We start from the raw sequence: 12,875 nt of genomic DNA on the forward strand, positions 1-12,875 counted from the left end.
TCTGTCTCAAAAACAAAAAAATACTGGTGAGGATGTAGAGAAAGGGGAACCCTTGTACGCTGTTGGTGGGCATGTAAATTAGTGCAACCGCTATAGAAAACAGTATGGAGGTTCCTCAAAAAACTAAAAATAGAACTACCATATGAGCCAGCAATCCCACTGCTGGGTATATACCCAAAGGATGGAAATTCAGTATATCAAAATGATATCTGCACTCCCATGTTTATTACAGTACTGTTCACAATACCCAAGATTTGGAATCAATCTAAGTGTCCATCAACAGATGAATGCATAAATAAATTGTGGCACCTATACACAATGGAATATTATATAGCCACAAAAAATCATGAAATCCTGCCTGCCATTTGCAACAACATGGATGGAAATGGAGAACATGATGTTAAGTGAAATATGCCAAGCACAGAAAGACAAATCTCATATGTTCTCACTCATATGTGGGAGCCAAATATCAAAAACAATTGATCTCATGGACACAGAGAGTAGAATGATGATTACCAGAGGCTGGCAAAGGTAGTGGGGAGGGGAGCATAAAGTGGCAATGGTTAATGGGTACAAAAATCTAGATAGATAGAGATAGAATGAACAATGTTTGATACCACAAAAAAGTGACTATAATAAAAAATAAGTTATGGCATACTTTAAAATAACTAAAACAGTGGAGTTGGAAGGTTCCTAACACAAAATGTTAAATGACTGAGGTGATGGATACCCCAGTTATCCTGATTTGATTAATTTACATTGTAGGCCTGTATCAAAATATCACATGTACCCTATAAAGACATACAACTATTACGTACCCATAATAATTTTAAAAATTTAAAAAAAGAAATCCTGTTGACTCCACCTTCAAAATATATCTTTTCTTACTAACTCACTAGTATCACCTGGTCTGTGCCATCATCTCTTGCCTGGACAGCAACATAGCCTCCCAACTGATCTCTCTGCTCCTTCCCTTGTTCTTCTATAATCTATCATCATCACAGCAACCAGAATAATCCTTCTTAAATGTAAGTCACTTCACGGCACTCCTCTGCTCTACTTCCCATTTCCCTCAGAGTAAAAGTCCCTACAATAGCCCCCCACAGTCCTAGAGGATTGGGTCCCCATTATCTCTCTGACCTTATCTCCCAGCATTCTTCCCCCTGCTCACTCTGCTCTATTCACAATGGCCTCTTTGCTGTTTCTCAAACACATCAAGCATGCTTCTGGCACTTTAGCACTAGCTGTTCCCTCTACCTATAACACTCTTCCCATAGATATTCACAGTGTAATCCTCTTACTTCCTTAAAGTCTTTGCCCACATGTTACCTTTTCAATGAGGCCACCCTGATCATCCTGTTTAAAATGACAACCCTTCTGCAATCCCTACTCTCTACTCCCAATCCTCCTTAACCTGTTCTACTTCTAATTTTTCAATACGTTTATCATATTTTAATATATTACTTGTTTAATATGTTTACTATCTTTTTACTCCTACTAGTACGTAAGCTCCATGAGAGTGGCATTATTGTCTATTTTTTTCACTGATACATCCCAAGCACCTAAGTATTCAATAGTTATTTCTTAATGGATGAATGAGTTTCTTATTTCTCCTTCTGCTCTCTTGTCTACTGCTAAACACTCAGGATCTAGAATTGTTATTTGTTTCATTGATAGTATTTATATTAGTTTCTTGTGTCTGCCATAACAAATGACCATAAACTTCGTGGCTTAAAACAATGGAAATGTATTGTTCTTGGAGGCTAGAAGTCTGAAATCAAGGTGTTGGTAGGGCCTTACTCCCTCCTGAGTCTCTTAGAAGAAGATTCCTTGCCTCTTCTACCTTCTGGCAGCTGCCTGGCATTCCCCAGATTCCCTTGGCTTGTGGCTACAACACTGTAATTTTTATCTCCATCTTCACACTGCCTTCTCCTATTCTCTATCTTCTCTTCAATCTCTTATAAAGACCTTCGTTGTTTGATTTGGGGCCCACCTGGGTAATCCAGAATGATCTCATCTCAAGATCCTTAACTGAATCATATCTGAAAAAGACCTTTCCAAATTAGGTCACATTCACAGGTTCTGGGGAGTTAGGACATGGGCATACCATTTTGGGGATCACCATTCAACAGACTGCAATAAATAGTTATTAAATGTATGAATTCTCTCTCAAAGCCAATCTTCATCTTTAGTTTTCTACCCTCTCCTCTTTCATGTGTTTCCATCCCAGTTCACATATACACTCCTGACCTGGCATCCCTTTTGCGTCGTCTTAATCTCCATGCTTCAGGGGACAGGTTTTGTCTCCTGCAAAGCAAAAAAACCAAAAGGGTGAAGAGAACTATACTCAAGACAAAGTGCAGTAAGAAAAAAAGAAAGGAATTCAAGTCAGAAAGTGAAGAAATCTGAGTGGGAAAAGCAAACTGTAGTAAAGGGGTAAAAAAGAACGGAGGAGTCCCCACAGCAGATGAAGAATCAGGCAATATTCTAAAGTTAGAGAATTCTTAACTCTGGGGGCAAATGTTCTTTCACAAACAGAAAATGGGGTCAAGGACAAGAAGTAGAAATAGGGAATGAGTTCGGGAAACTTTTGAGAAATACAGTTGGGTTTGAAAATGGGAAAGCAGACCTCTGGATAATCTGATGCTTGAATATGTCAGCTTTGTACTGAACCTCCAGATGTGTCATCTCTTCATTCAGCTCTTTCCTGATACTCTGGAAATTAGTAACTGCCCCAAAGGGCCATTAGGAGTTGAGAGATGGTAGTAACTAGACCTGGGGAGAAGGCTTTGGTGGGGAGAAACCAAGTGAAATATCCATGCCAGGACCCAAACCTTCCTGCTGCACTAGGTTCTCTCTACCCATAATCCACCAATGCCAGCTTTCAGACTCATTTCTTCCCAACCCTTCTTCCCTTCAAGTTTCAACTCCTCTATGCTTACCCATCATGGCTACGATAATATTTCTAAAGATAATGGAGCCAAGCAACAACCAAAGGATGACATAGATGCTGCTGAAGATGCGGCTGACTTCAGGCACCTTCCAGACATCCTGAAGCAGTGCATACCAGTGGTCCAAGGTGAAGAGAATGAACACTGTCACTAGGGAATTCAGCAGGTCCCTAAAGTAAAAGGTATGTGAATAGAAACAGATGTAAACCTCTCAGAAACTGTATCATTCTTACTTTTAAAACAATAAAAGAGTATTTCTTTGTTGTTTGCTCTGATTTTGGCTCCTCTTCTACCATACTCAATTTTTAGCTAATCATTCTTCAGGTTATTGTTTATTTGTTTTTGTTTGTTTGTTTGTTTTTTGAGACAGAGTCTCACTCTGTTGCCCAGGCTAGAGTGCTGTGGCATCAGCCTAGCTCACAGCAACCTCAAACTCCTGGGCTTAAGCGATCCTACTGCCTCAGCCTCCCGAGTAGCTTCAACTACAGGCATGTGCTACCATGCCCGGCTAATTTTTTCTATATATATACTGTAGTTGGCCAGATAATTTGTTTCTACTTTTAGTAGAGACGGAGTCTCGCTCTTGCTCAGGCTGGTCTCGAACTCCTGACCTCCAGCAATCCACCTGCCTCGGCCTCCCAGAGTGCTAGGATTATAGCCATGAGCCACCGTGCCTGGCCCTTGTTTATTTGTTTTTTGAGACTACCGTCTTGCTCTGTCTCCCAGGCTGGGGTGCAGTGACTTGATCATAGCTCACTGCAACTTCTAACTCTGGGGCTCAAGTGATCCTCCTGTCTCAGCCTCCCAAGTAGCTGGGACCACAGGCATCTGCCACAATGCCCAGCTAATTTTTTTATTTTTTGTAGAGACAGGGTCTTGCTATGTTGTCCAGGATGGTCACAAAATCCTGGCCTCAGGAAATCCTCCCACCTCAGCCTCCCAAAGTGCTGGGATTACAGGCATGAGCCACTGTGCCTGGCCCGTTCTTCAGTTTGAAATTGTTGTAAAAGTTTTCCTTTTTCATGAATAACCTATGACCACTTCTCACTATTCCATTACTCCTGGGGCATAGTGAGTACTCAATAAATAGGTATTGACTCAATTTTTAAAAGATGAATGAATCAATCACCAATGAGATATAATTTTTTCTAAGGCCATTCTCCATTACTCTATGGACTCCATTTAATAGAAGATCACTTACAAATTTAGCAAACATTATTCCTATTTATTTCACTGGTATGAACTGATAGGCAAGTAGGATGGATATGTGACATAAACATGTGTGATTCCAAATAATTAAAGATGATAAATATATACATGTAATATTTTAAAGTATAAAATTAATAATAAAATAATTATATAAAAATTAATAAAAATTTAGATACCTTCCTGAGACCTTTGTGGTAAAAAGTCTCAGGAAGGTATCTAAATTTTCATTCTTTCCCTTTTAGTTCCCTATATACAATTTATTAAAAACATCAGGCTTGTATAGGATGAATTCTAGGACTTCCTAACTCAATATATTTACACAACTACCTGTTAGAGTCTGAGACCTGAGAGTTGCTGACAAGATTGGATTCCAATTCATAAATAGGATTATCTAGTCTAAATTCAAGTTGATTTTCTTGTAGCAATCAGTGTTTTCTAAACAGAGATCTTATCAAGATTTTACTTTTAAATGAGTATAGGTATTATATATGCATGAATAATATCCACACCTAGAGAATGGGGTAAAACCAGTGACCATGTTTGACAATCATAGTAACATTTATTGATCATTTGTAATGTGTTCATACTGTACTAAGTGCTGAAATGCACAACCTCATTTATCTCCACACTTTTATGAGGTAGTACTGCTATTATTCCCATTTTTCAAAAGAGGTAACTGAGTCATAGAAACCAGAGTTTAACCACTGGAGTATATTGCTATTTAAAGATGGTTGAAGGCCGGGCGCGGTGACTCACGCCTGTAATCCTAGCACTCTGGGAGGCCGAGGCGGGTGGATTGCTCGAGGTCAGGAGTTCGAGACCAGCCTCAGCAAGAGCGAGACCCCGTCTCTACTAAAAATAGAAACAAATTATCTGGCCAACTAAAATATATATATAGAAAAAAATTAGCCGGGCATGGTGGCGCATGCCTGTAGTCCCAGCTACTCGGGAGGCTGAGGCAGTAGGATCGCTTAAGCCCAGGAGTTTGAGGTTGCTGTGAGCAAGGCTGATGCCACGGCACTCACTCTAGCCCAGGCAACAAAGCGACACACTGTCTCAAAAAAAAAAAATAAAATAAAGATGGTTGAGAGCGGGTGCGGTGGCTCAGGCCTGTAATCCTAGCACTTTGGGAGGCCAAAGAGGGAGGACTACTTGAGGCCAGGAGTTCGAGACCAGCTTGAGTAAGAGCGAGACCCTGTCTCTACAAAAAATAGAAATACTAGCTGGAGGTGGTGGCACGCACCTGTAGTCCCAGCTACTGGGGAGGCTGAGGCAGGAGGCTCACTTGAGCCCAGGAGTTTGAGGTTGCAGTGAGCTATGATGACACCACGGCACTCTAACCCAGGAGACAGAGCAAGACCCTGTCTCAAAAAAAAAAAAAAAGACGTTTGATAAGAGTGCATTTGAATTTGCAAAACCCAGAATAAACCTGGAATTAGGTGCCCTATCCTCAAGATCAGAGCTAACAGCACTCACTAGTCCTTTGCTTTCTCTTTCCCCCCTCCTTATTATGTGCTATTCCAGTTTCTTGGAATGGACTATACTTTTTATATTATTATACTTTGGACAAGCTTCCCAGTCTCTTACCCAAATTCTCTCCCCTCACCCAGGCTTTCCCCAGCCCTGCCTACGAGAAGAACAGGTGGTACTCCAGGTCCTGGAGAGTTGAACGGGTGTACTCCTCGAAGAAGTAGACACCAGCCACAGCAAAAATGTAGAAGAAGATGAGCAGCAACATCAGGAGGAAGGTCATGCTCTAGAGGCCATGACTTCAAGTCAGAGATGGGCCAGACTGGGTTGATCTCCAATAACAGCCCAGTCAAGCCCACCTGGCAATCCCACACCAAATCCTCCCTTCCACTCCTGAGCCCAGTCATCTGTGAACCACAGCAGCTGTCCCCAGCCCCTTCTCATCAATCACATTTCACAGGACTTTTCATTGCCTTCTTTGACCCTCCCAGACTTGTTTCATATAAAATGTTAAACCCCTGTATTTATCCACTTTGCACCCCCTACTTTAGCTTGCAACAATCAAATCACCTTGAGGGCCCTGACCAGGGCCAAAATGATAACTCGAATTTGACGGAATCGTGAAAAGAGTCTGAGAGACCTCAGCACCCGGCAGATCCTCAGAAACTGGAGCCACACAGACTGGCTTGTCACCCCTGTCAACACCGCAACCTCAGGAAGCAAGGACTGTGGAAAACACATAGATTATGAGTAAAATATACCCAGAAGCACCCAAGCACAGTTGCCCCTTCTTCATCTCCTCCTCATAGTTCCCTGGGCATTATCCCTTGAATAGCATTCTCTGGGGTTGTTTCCTATTCAGCCCTTCTATACTAAATTACTTGAACTCTGTACTTCAACTTGTTGAGATATAAAAAGGGGATAAAATTAGTGCTTATTTCATTGGGTTGTTCTGGAGCACAAATGGGATAGTATGTGTAAAACACTTAAAATAGTGTCTGGCACTTTTTAGTAAGTGCTCGGTAACTGGCAGAGGTTATTGTTGGGGTTGATGTTGTGGTTAGATCACCTTGTTCCTAATACCAACAATTCCTGCAATGGCTGACTTTTAGTTTTCGAAAAAAAATCAAAAGAGTGAAGTTAGATAAATTTCTAATTGTTTCTTCCTGTTACCTAATCATGTTAACTTTTCTTGTTCTTTTGATTCACCTAGGCACATTCCTCATCCCACTAGACTAATCCTTAGGATATCTATCCTTACCAACATGGTAACAATAAAGTCAAAGACATTCCAGGCACTCTTCCAGAAAAGGGAAAAGCTGGATAGCCACATAAGAAGGATCTCCACAATGAAAATAAGCAAGATAAACCAAGCTGCCACCTCCAAAGTCAGCTTCAATGGCCACAGTTCGGTATTTGTGGATTCCAGCAATTCTGTGAGGGTAGAACAAAGGAGGAATAAAAGTTAAAGAAATAGGAAGCTGAATGATGAATGATCACTTATAAATCACAGTTGTGCCCACTCCTATGCTATTTTTCTTTGAGTTTCTCTTCTTAACACTGTTGCTTCAACCTGTGAATTACAAAGGAGGACAGAATTGACCATAACAAATAGTCACAACTCATCTATTGACATCCATATTTCTACCAGCTACAAGTCACTTCCTACCTACTCTGAGGGTCACACAGCCACTAAGAGATTGCTCTTTTTAACTAACCCCCTACCCAACTCCTGCATGCCGTGCCGTTATCTCAGTCCCAAAGTTCAATACAAGCAATGAGTCTTGAGAATAGAATGAAAATATGGGGCCATGATATCTAAAGTACTTTATGAGGCATGTAGAAACAAGACGCCAGATTTATGGGATATACTGATTTATAATAGGAAGTTATTTGGGGGCCGAGTGCGGTGGCTCACCCCTGTAATCCCAGCTGAGGCTGAGGCAGAAGGATTGCTTGAGGCCAGAAGTTCAAGACCAGCGTGGGCAATATAGCTAGACCCCACCTCTACAAAAAATTAAAAAATTAGCCCAGCATGGTGGCACATGCCTATAATCCCAGCTAATCAGGAAGCTGAGGTGGGAGGATTGCTTAAGTCCAGGAATTCAAGGTTCCAGTGAGCTATGGTCATGATCAGGCCACTGCACTCCTGCCTCGGTGACAGAGCAAGAAGCCCTATCTCTTAAAAAAAACCAAACACTTGATTCTTTATATATTAGCTTTCTTTTGAAACTTTCCTTTCTTCTCTCCCTAAAATTGATTTTGTTCTGCAAAGCAAATTGAATTCTACCCTTCCCCTCTAGAACACTATTATTTTTTAATTGCTATTCCATAGCTCATTGCCTTCATCTTTCAACCCTCTTCGTCACTTTTATACAATAAATGGATGTATACCATGCTCTAGAAAAAAATTGATACCAAAATAGACTTAAGAGCTAAATAAGAATCAATGGTGTTATGGCTTTACTGTCATTCCTAATCCTAAACTGGATCAAGACAAAAAGAAGAGAGACATACTTCAACCCTCCCTAGAATTTTAAGGAGGTTGGCACCTCCTTAAAACCAACAGAGTCACACTATACTTATCCTTATGCTTCTTTAGGCTATGTGCTTCTTCAGCAAGTTTTTCTTTTACACAAATGTTTCTCTAATTCTAAGATGGACAGTTTTTCACATTTTAGTATCTCTGAAATTAGGATGCATCTTACAATCAATGTGCCCCAGTTTAATTGAGGATGATTTTATTTATTTTATTAATCATTAATAAATAATGTAATTCACCATTGATGACAACTTAATTCAATAAAATACAATATTTTTTCAATAACAATAAATCTTAGTTCTCAGAAGCATGGGATTATACTATTAGAAGGAGCCTAGGACAACATTTGCGGCTGGAAAATGGAAAGCTATCATTTTTATTCAGTTGTTGCCTTCATAAAATAGGAACTCAAAGGGAACAATAACATAGTTTAAAGTAAGGGTATTGAAAAGAGGAATCTGATGGTTTGATTAGGGAAGTACAAACTACAGAAGAAGTAGCACTTGTACTCTCTGGAAAAAAGGGATGGCTGGGTGCGGTAGCTTGTGCCTGTAATCTTATCATGCTGGGACACCGAGGCAGGAGGATCACCTGGGGTCAGGAGTTTGAGACCAGCCTGAGCAAGAGTGAGTCCCCATCTCTACTAAAAATAGAGAAAATTAGCCAGGTGTGGTGGTGCGTACCTGTAGTCCCAGCTACTCGGGAGGCTGAGGCAGGAGGATCGCGTGAGCCTAGGAGTTCGAGGTTGCAGTTAGCTATGATTGCACCACTGCACTCTAGCCTAGGCAACAGAGCAAGACCCTGACTCAAAAACAAACAGGCCAAGGTGACTCACTCCTGTAATCCTAGCACTTTGGGAGGCTGAGGCGGTAGGCTCGCTTGAGCCCAGGAGTACAAGGCTGCAGTGAGCTATGATCACAACACTGCACTTTATCCTGGGCAGGAGCGAGACCCTGTCTCAAAACAAACAGACAAAAAATTTATAATAATGTAATACTCAGTTTTTTGTTGTATTAATAAATAAGGACTATTCAGATTAAGGCTTGGAAATGAGCCAAGTCTTTCTTTTTTCTCTCTTATCATTTAGAAACAAAATATGAAAATTATAAAAATAAGCTAATTGATGTTAAAAGTGCAAAACAGAACATCAATATTCAGTTGTGAAAGTAGATTTTTTTAAGCCCTAACACATAGTTATATTCTTTGTGATATAGGAAAAAAATTTTTTAAAAGCCTAAACAAAGTCTTAATGCTTATCTTTATCATAAGAATTAGTCTGTCCAAAGAAATCTGTTAATCACAAATAAGTTCCCTTTGCAAAATCCCTGCTGCCTTTTTACCACAAGAATATGCTTTAGTAAGATAAAATTTTCATGAGCTTGCCAGATAACTCCCAGTATGGCAATTTACCTATCCTGTAGCACAGAGATCATGCTTCAAATTCAAACTATTTTCCCAAACAGAATGGTTAGTGCTATTCTATTTTGAATTGTCTACTAGATCTAGGGAATCTTGTACACTTACTCTTATTTACTTCATTCCAAGGTTGAAGACTATATCCCTAACCCCACAAGGCAAATATATGCCAACAATCAGATCATACAAGAAATAGAAAATTGTGAGTGACTTAGTTGAAAATGCTTATTGCTATGGAAGGAAATAAAATACCTCAAAGTATATAGTATACTGTAGTGGATCAGAGACATCAATTATTGTTGTGTATTTAAATATCTTTGACCTAACTACATTAAAGGACTGTTTTAAAGTGGGAAACGTCCCCAAAACAGTGAGCATGAAACAAGTGAGTACTGCTATTATTCTTTCACCATTTACTAGTTTATTTGAGATGATCATCAAATGAGATCACTGATTCTCCAGGTGTCCTTCTGTTTTTAATACATTTAATATAATTCATGATTGGTTTAAGAGTCATTTCCTCTTTAAGTAATTTTTTGAGTCACTTAATATCTTAGTTATACCTAACTTTGTGAGCTTTCTTGTTTGTATTTAGATCACCTTTCCAATTACATTTGTAAAAATGTAAATGTTAGATTATTCACTGATAGGCACCACTCTCTTTAATAGAAAAGGTTAATTCAAACAAATATTGGATTAAACTGACAAAAGAAATAAAACTGTTCTTCCCATTTCTAGTTCCTTGTGGATTTGTTACGTTACTACATATTACACTCTACCTCTAAGTGTCTACCCATATCTACTGTATTCTCTAGAGCCCTCCAGATGTTTCCAGATGTTAACCAGTTGCACAAATCCTACTCCAGAGGGCTTCATATAATTGTCTTTATCACAACTCAAATGACATTCAAAAATGTAAAATAATCAAGTTAGAAGGAAAATGATTCCCACCCACTTCCTTTTTCATTCAGTTAGTTCTCACCTATTTCAACCATAAATACAATAATATTCAAAATGATGAGGAAGATGATAAAGTTTGTAAAGAGACGACCTGTTTTCTCTTAAGGAAACACACAGAGTGGAGTTCTGATTTGTGTAGCTGAAATAATAAGAGCAAGAATAAAAGCGGTGATAATAAGAAGACAATGGAGTTTGGGGAGGGAAAAATAAGTCATCAGGCAGATGATGAACAGCCATGGATAAAATGAGTGACATGAAAGGATACACTCAAGAACCCATCCAGCCCACAAGGAAAGTGGTGGCCTCCGGCTGCAGCGTACACGAAGCCTGCTCAACATTCTTTGAGCATGTGAAATCCGTCCTTCACGTTGAGGCTTTATGGAGAAGCGCACTAGCTGGTGTTGATCTCCCAACATAAGTCTCTGCTGATGGGAAGGATCTATAACAAACATTTTATTTATTTATTTATTTATTTTTAATTTTATACATTTACTACTTCCAGTGGACTTGATATAACAAACATTTTAAAAGGATAGTGAATAAATATAGAGAAGTAGGTTTGGGGCAGTAATATTGGTCCCCCTAGTGCAGGGGCTTGCCTCACTGCTGCTCCTTCTCACCTCAACTCAGAATCCTGTTAGTTTGGAGTGGGAGCCAATGTATTGCTTATGACCAGCACTGTCTGTGCCCATGAATAAAAGCAGCAGATTCAACCCTCCAGCTTTTAAGTGTCTTTGGTAGAAACTTTTCCAAGTCAGCCAAGGCTAGTAGCTATCTTAGTTAGGCCTAAAAGTGAGTGACATGAATTCTATCTCCTGGATTCAAATAGTTTTATACATAAAGCCCTTGATTTATCAAGTTTGGTGTGAACTCTAAACCAGCAACCAAACCAACCTCCCTTGAATCTTCTTCCACCCTTAAATTTGCCTCTCTTTGGAGGATGTGAACAGGAGTCTTAAATTTAGATTAGTAAAGAAATAGGTTGCTGACCAAGTAAATCTCTGATCGTGTGCCGCGGCACAGCTTGGCTCAAGCCTCGCAAATGCTCGATGAGAGAAAAAGTATCAATGAGACGTGAACGAATGGCATCAGCTCGGGGCAGTTGCACATGCCCTGGTTGTTGATAAGTGGCCATGTCTGTTAAGAAAATGGAAGACACAAGTGTCATTTCACTCTTACACTTGCACCAAGGATTAGCGGTTTTCTGCCCCTCCTCCCCACCCGCTTTGCCCTTAAGATTCCTTAAGGTGCCCAAATCTATGAACTAGGAGCAGTTGGAAAGAACACATCCTACTAAGACTCAACGTTTTGCGAAAACCAAAGGGAACAGGAGTTGTAAGAGATGCTGTGCAGTCGACCAAGTGGCAAGGCACGTTCACTTTGTGGCGGCATTTCTAATAAAGAGCTCATTTTAAAAAAATATATAAAGATGCAGCAGACACAATGGCAGGGACCCGCGGCTGGACAAAGGAAAATCGGGGCGGGCGCGGTGGCTCACACCTGTAATCCTAGCACTCTGGGAGGCCGAGGCGGGCAGATTGTTTGAGCTCAGGAGTTCGAGACCAGCCTGAGCAAGAGTGAAACTCCGTCTCTACTAAAAAAAAAAAAAAAAAGAAAAGAAAGAAAGAAATTATATGGACAGCTAAAAATATATATAGAAATTAGCCGGGCATGGTGGCACATGCCTGTAGTCCCAGCTACTCGGGAGGCTGAGACAGTAGGATCGCTTAAGCCGAGGAGTTTGAGGTTGCTGTGAGCTAGGCTGATGCCACGGCACTCACTCTAGCCCGGGCAACAGAGTGAGACTCTGGCTCCAAAAAAAAAACGAAGAAAGAAAAATCGGGCCCGACCTGGACCTGAGGGAATCGGGCCATGAGGTGGGGCAGTGGGAGGGCTTAGGTTGCCCCCAAAAGAAAAACCTAGTGAAGAGGAATTGGACAAAATGCAAGAGCCTGACATTTTGAAAATGTGTCCAACTCAAAGTGTGTCCGCCCCAACACTCTCTTGGGGGCCAGCTCCTCACCCCAATTCCCGCTTCTGGGCCTCACCTCAGCCCAGGTTCTCTTCGCCCACTCAGCCCTGACTACACTCTTCCGCCTCCAGCTGTGGCGCCCCCCGGGCTCGGCTCCGGCCCACGCAGGGCGAGCTCAGCGCCGGCTCCAAGCCTTGCGGCGCCGCATTCCCGGCTCCGCCCTGCCAACCCCCAGGATCCGGTGAGCCCCAGGCCCAGCCCTCGACCCTGACCCTAGCCCCTAGCCGAGGACCTGGCGCCGCCACCTCGGCTCCGCGCTCGCCGCCTCGGCCACGCCCCGCGCTCCGGCCACCCG

The 12,875-nt window shown here is 41.2% G+C and overlaps 1 protein-coding gene across 2 annotated transcripts in view; it reads right to left on the reverse strand.

Annotated features, from left to right (window-relative positions):
* Positions 1-12,847, reverse strand: part of LOC123630528 (stereocilin) — a 46,467-nt gene extending 33,620 nt beyond the window's left edge. The window contains exons 1-10 of one of the 2 annotated variants that reach the window (XM_045540259.1): positions 12,597-12,782; positions 11,539-11,685; positions 10,814-10,987; positions 10,571-10,639; positions 6,892-7,064; positions 6,201-6,356; positions 5,792-5,916; positions 2,943-3,121; positions 2,630-2,729; positions 2,251-2,307 (exon numbers count right to left, since the gene is read on the reverse strand). In XM_045540259.1, coding sequence (XP_045396215.1) covers positions 2,251-2,307; positions 2,630-2,729; positions 2,943-3,121; positions 5,792-5,916; positions 6,201-6,356; positions 6,892-7,064; positions 10,571-10,639; positions 10,814-10,987; positions 11,539-11,683 — 1,178 coding nt within the window. In that variant the 5' untranslated portion in view covers positions 11,684-11,685; positions 12,597-12,782. Of the gene's footprint in view, positions 1-2,250; positions 2,308-2,629; positions 2,730-2,942; positions 3,122-5,791; positions 5,917-6,200; positions 6,357-6,891; positions 7,065-10,570; positions 10,640-10,813; positions 10,988-11,538; positions 11,686-12,596; positions 12,783-12,812 lie in introns of those variants that run through there. The other variant, XM_045540250.1, reaches the window with a different exon arrangement.
* Positions 12,848-12,875: the final 28 nt, after the last annotated feature.

The sequence above is a fragment of the Lemur catta genome, chromosome 1, assembly GCF_020740605.2.
Source record: "Lemur catta isolate mLemCat1 chromosome 1, mLemCat1.pri, whole genome shotgun sequence".
Classification (NCBI taxonomy): domain Eukaryota; kingdom Metazoa; phylum Chordata; class Mammalia; order Primates; family Lemuridae; genus Lemur; species Lemur catta.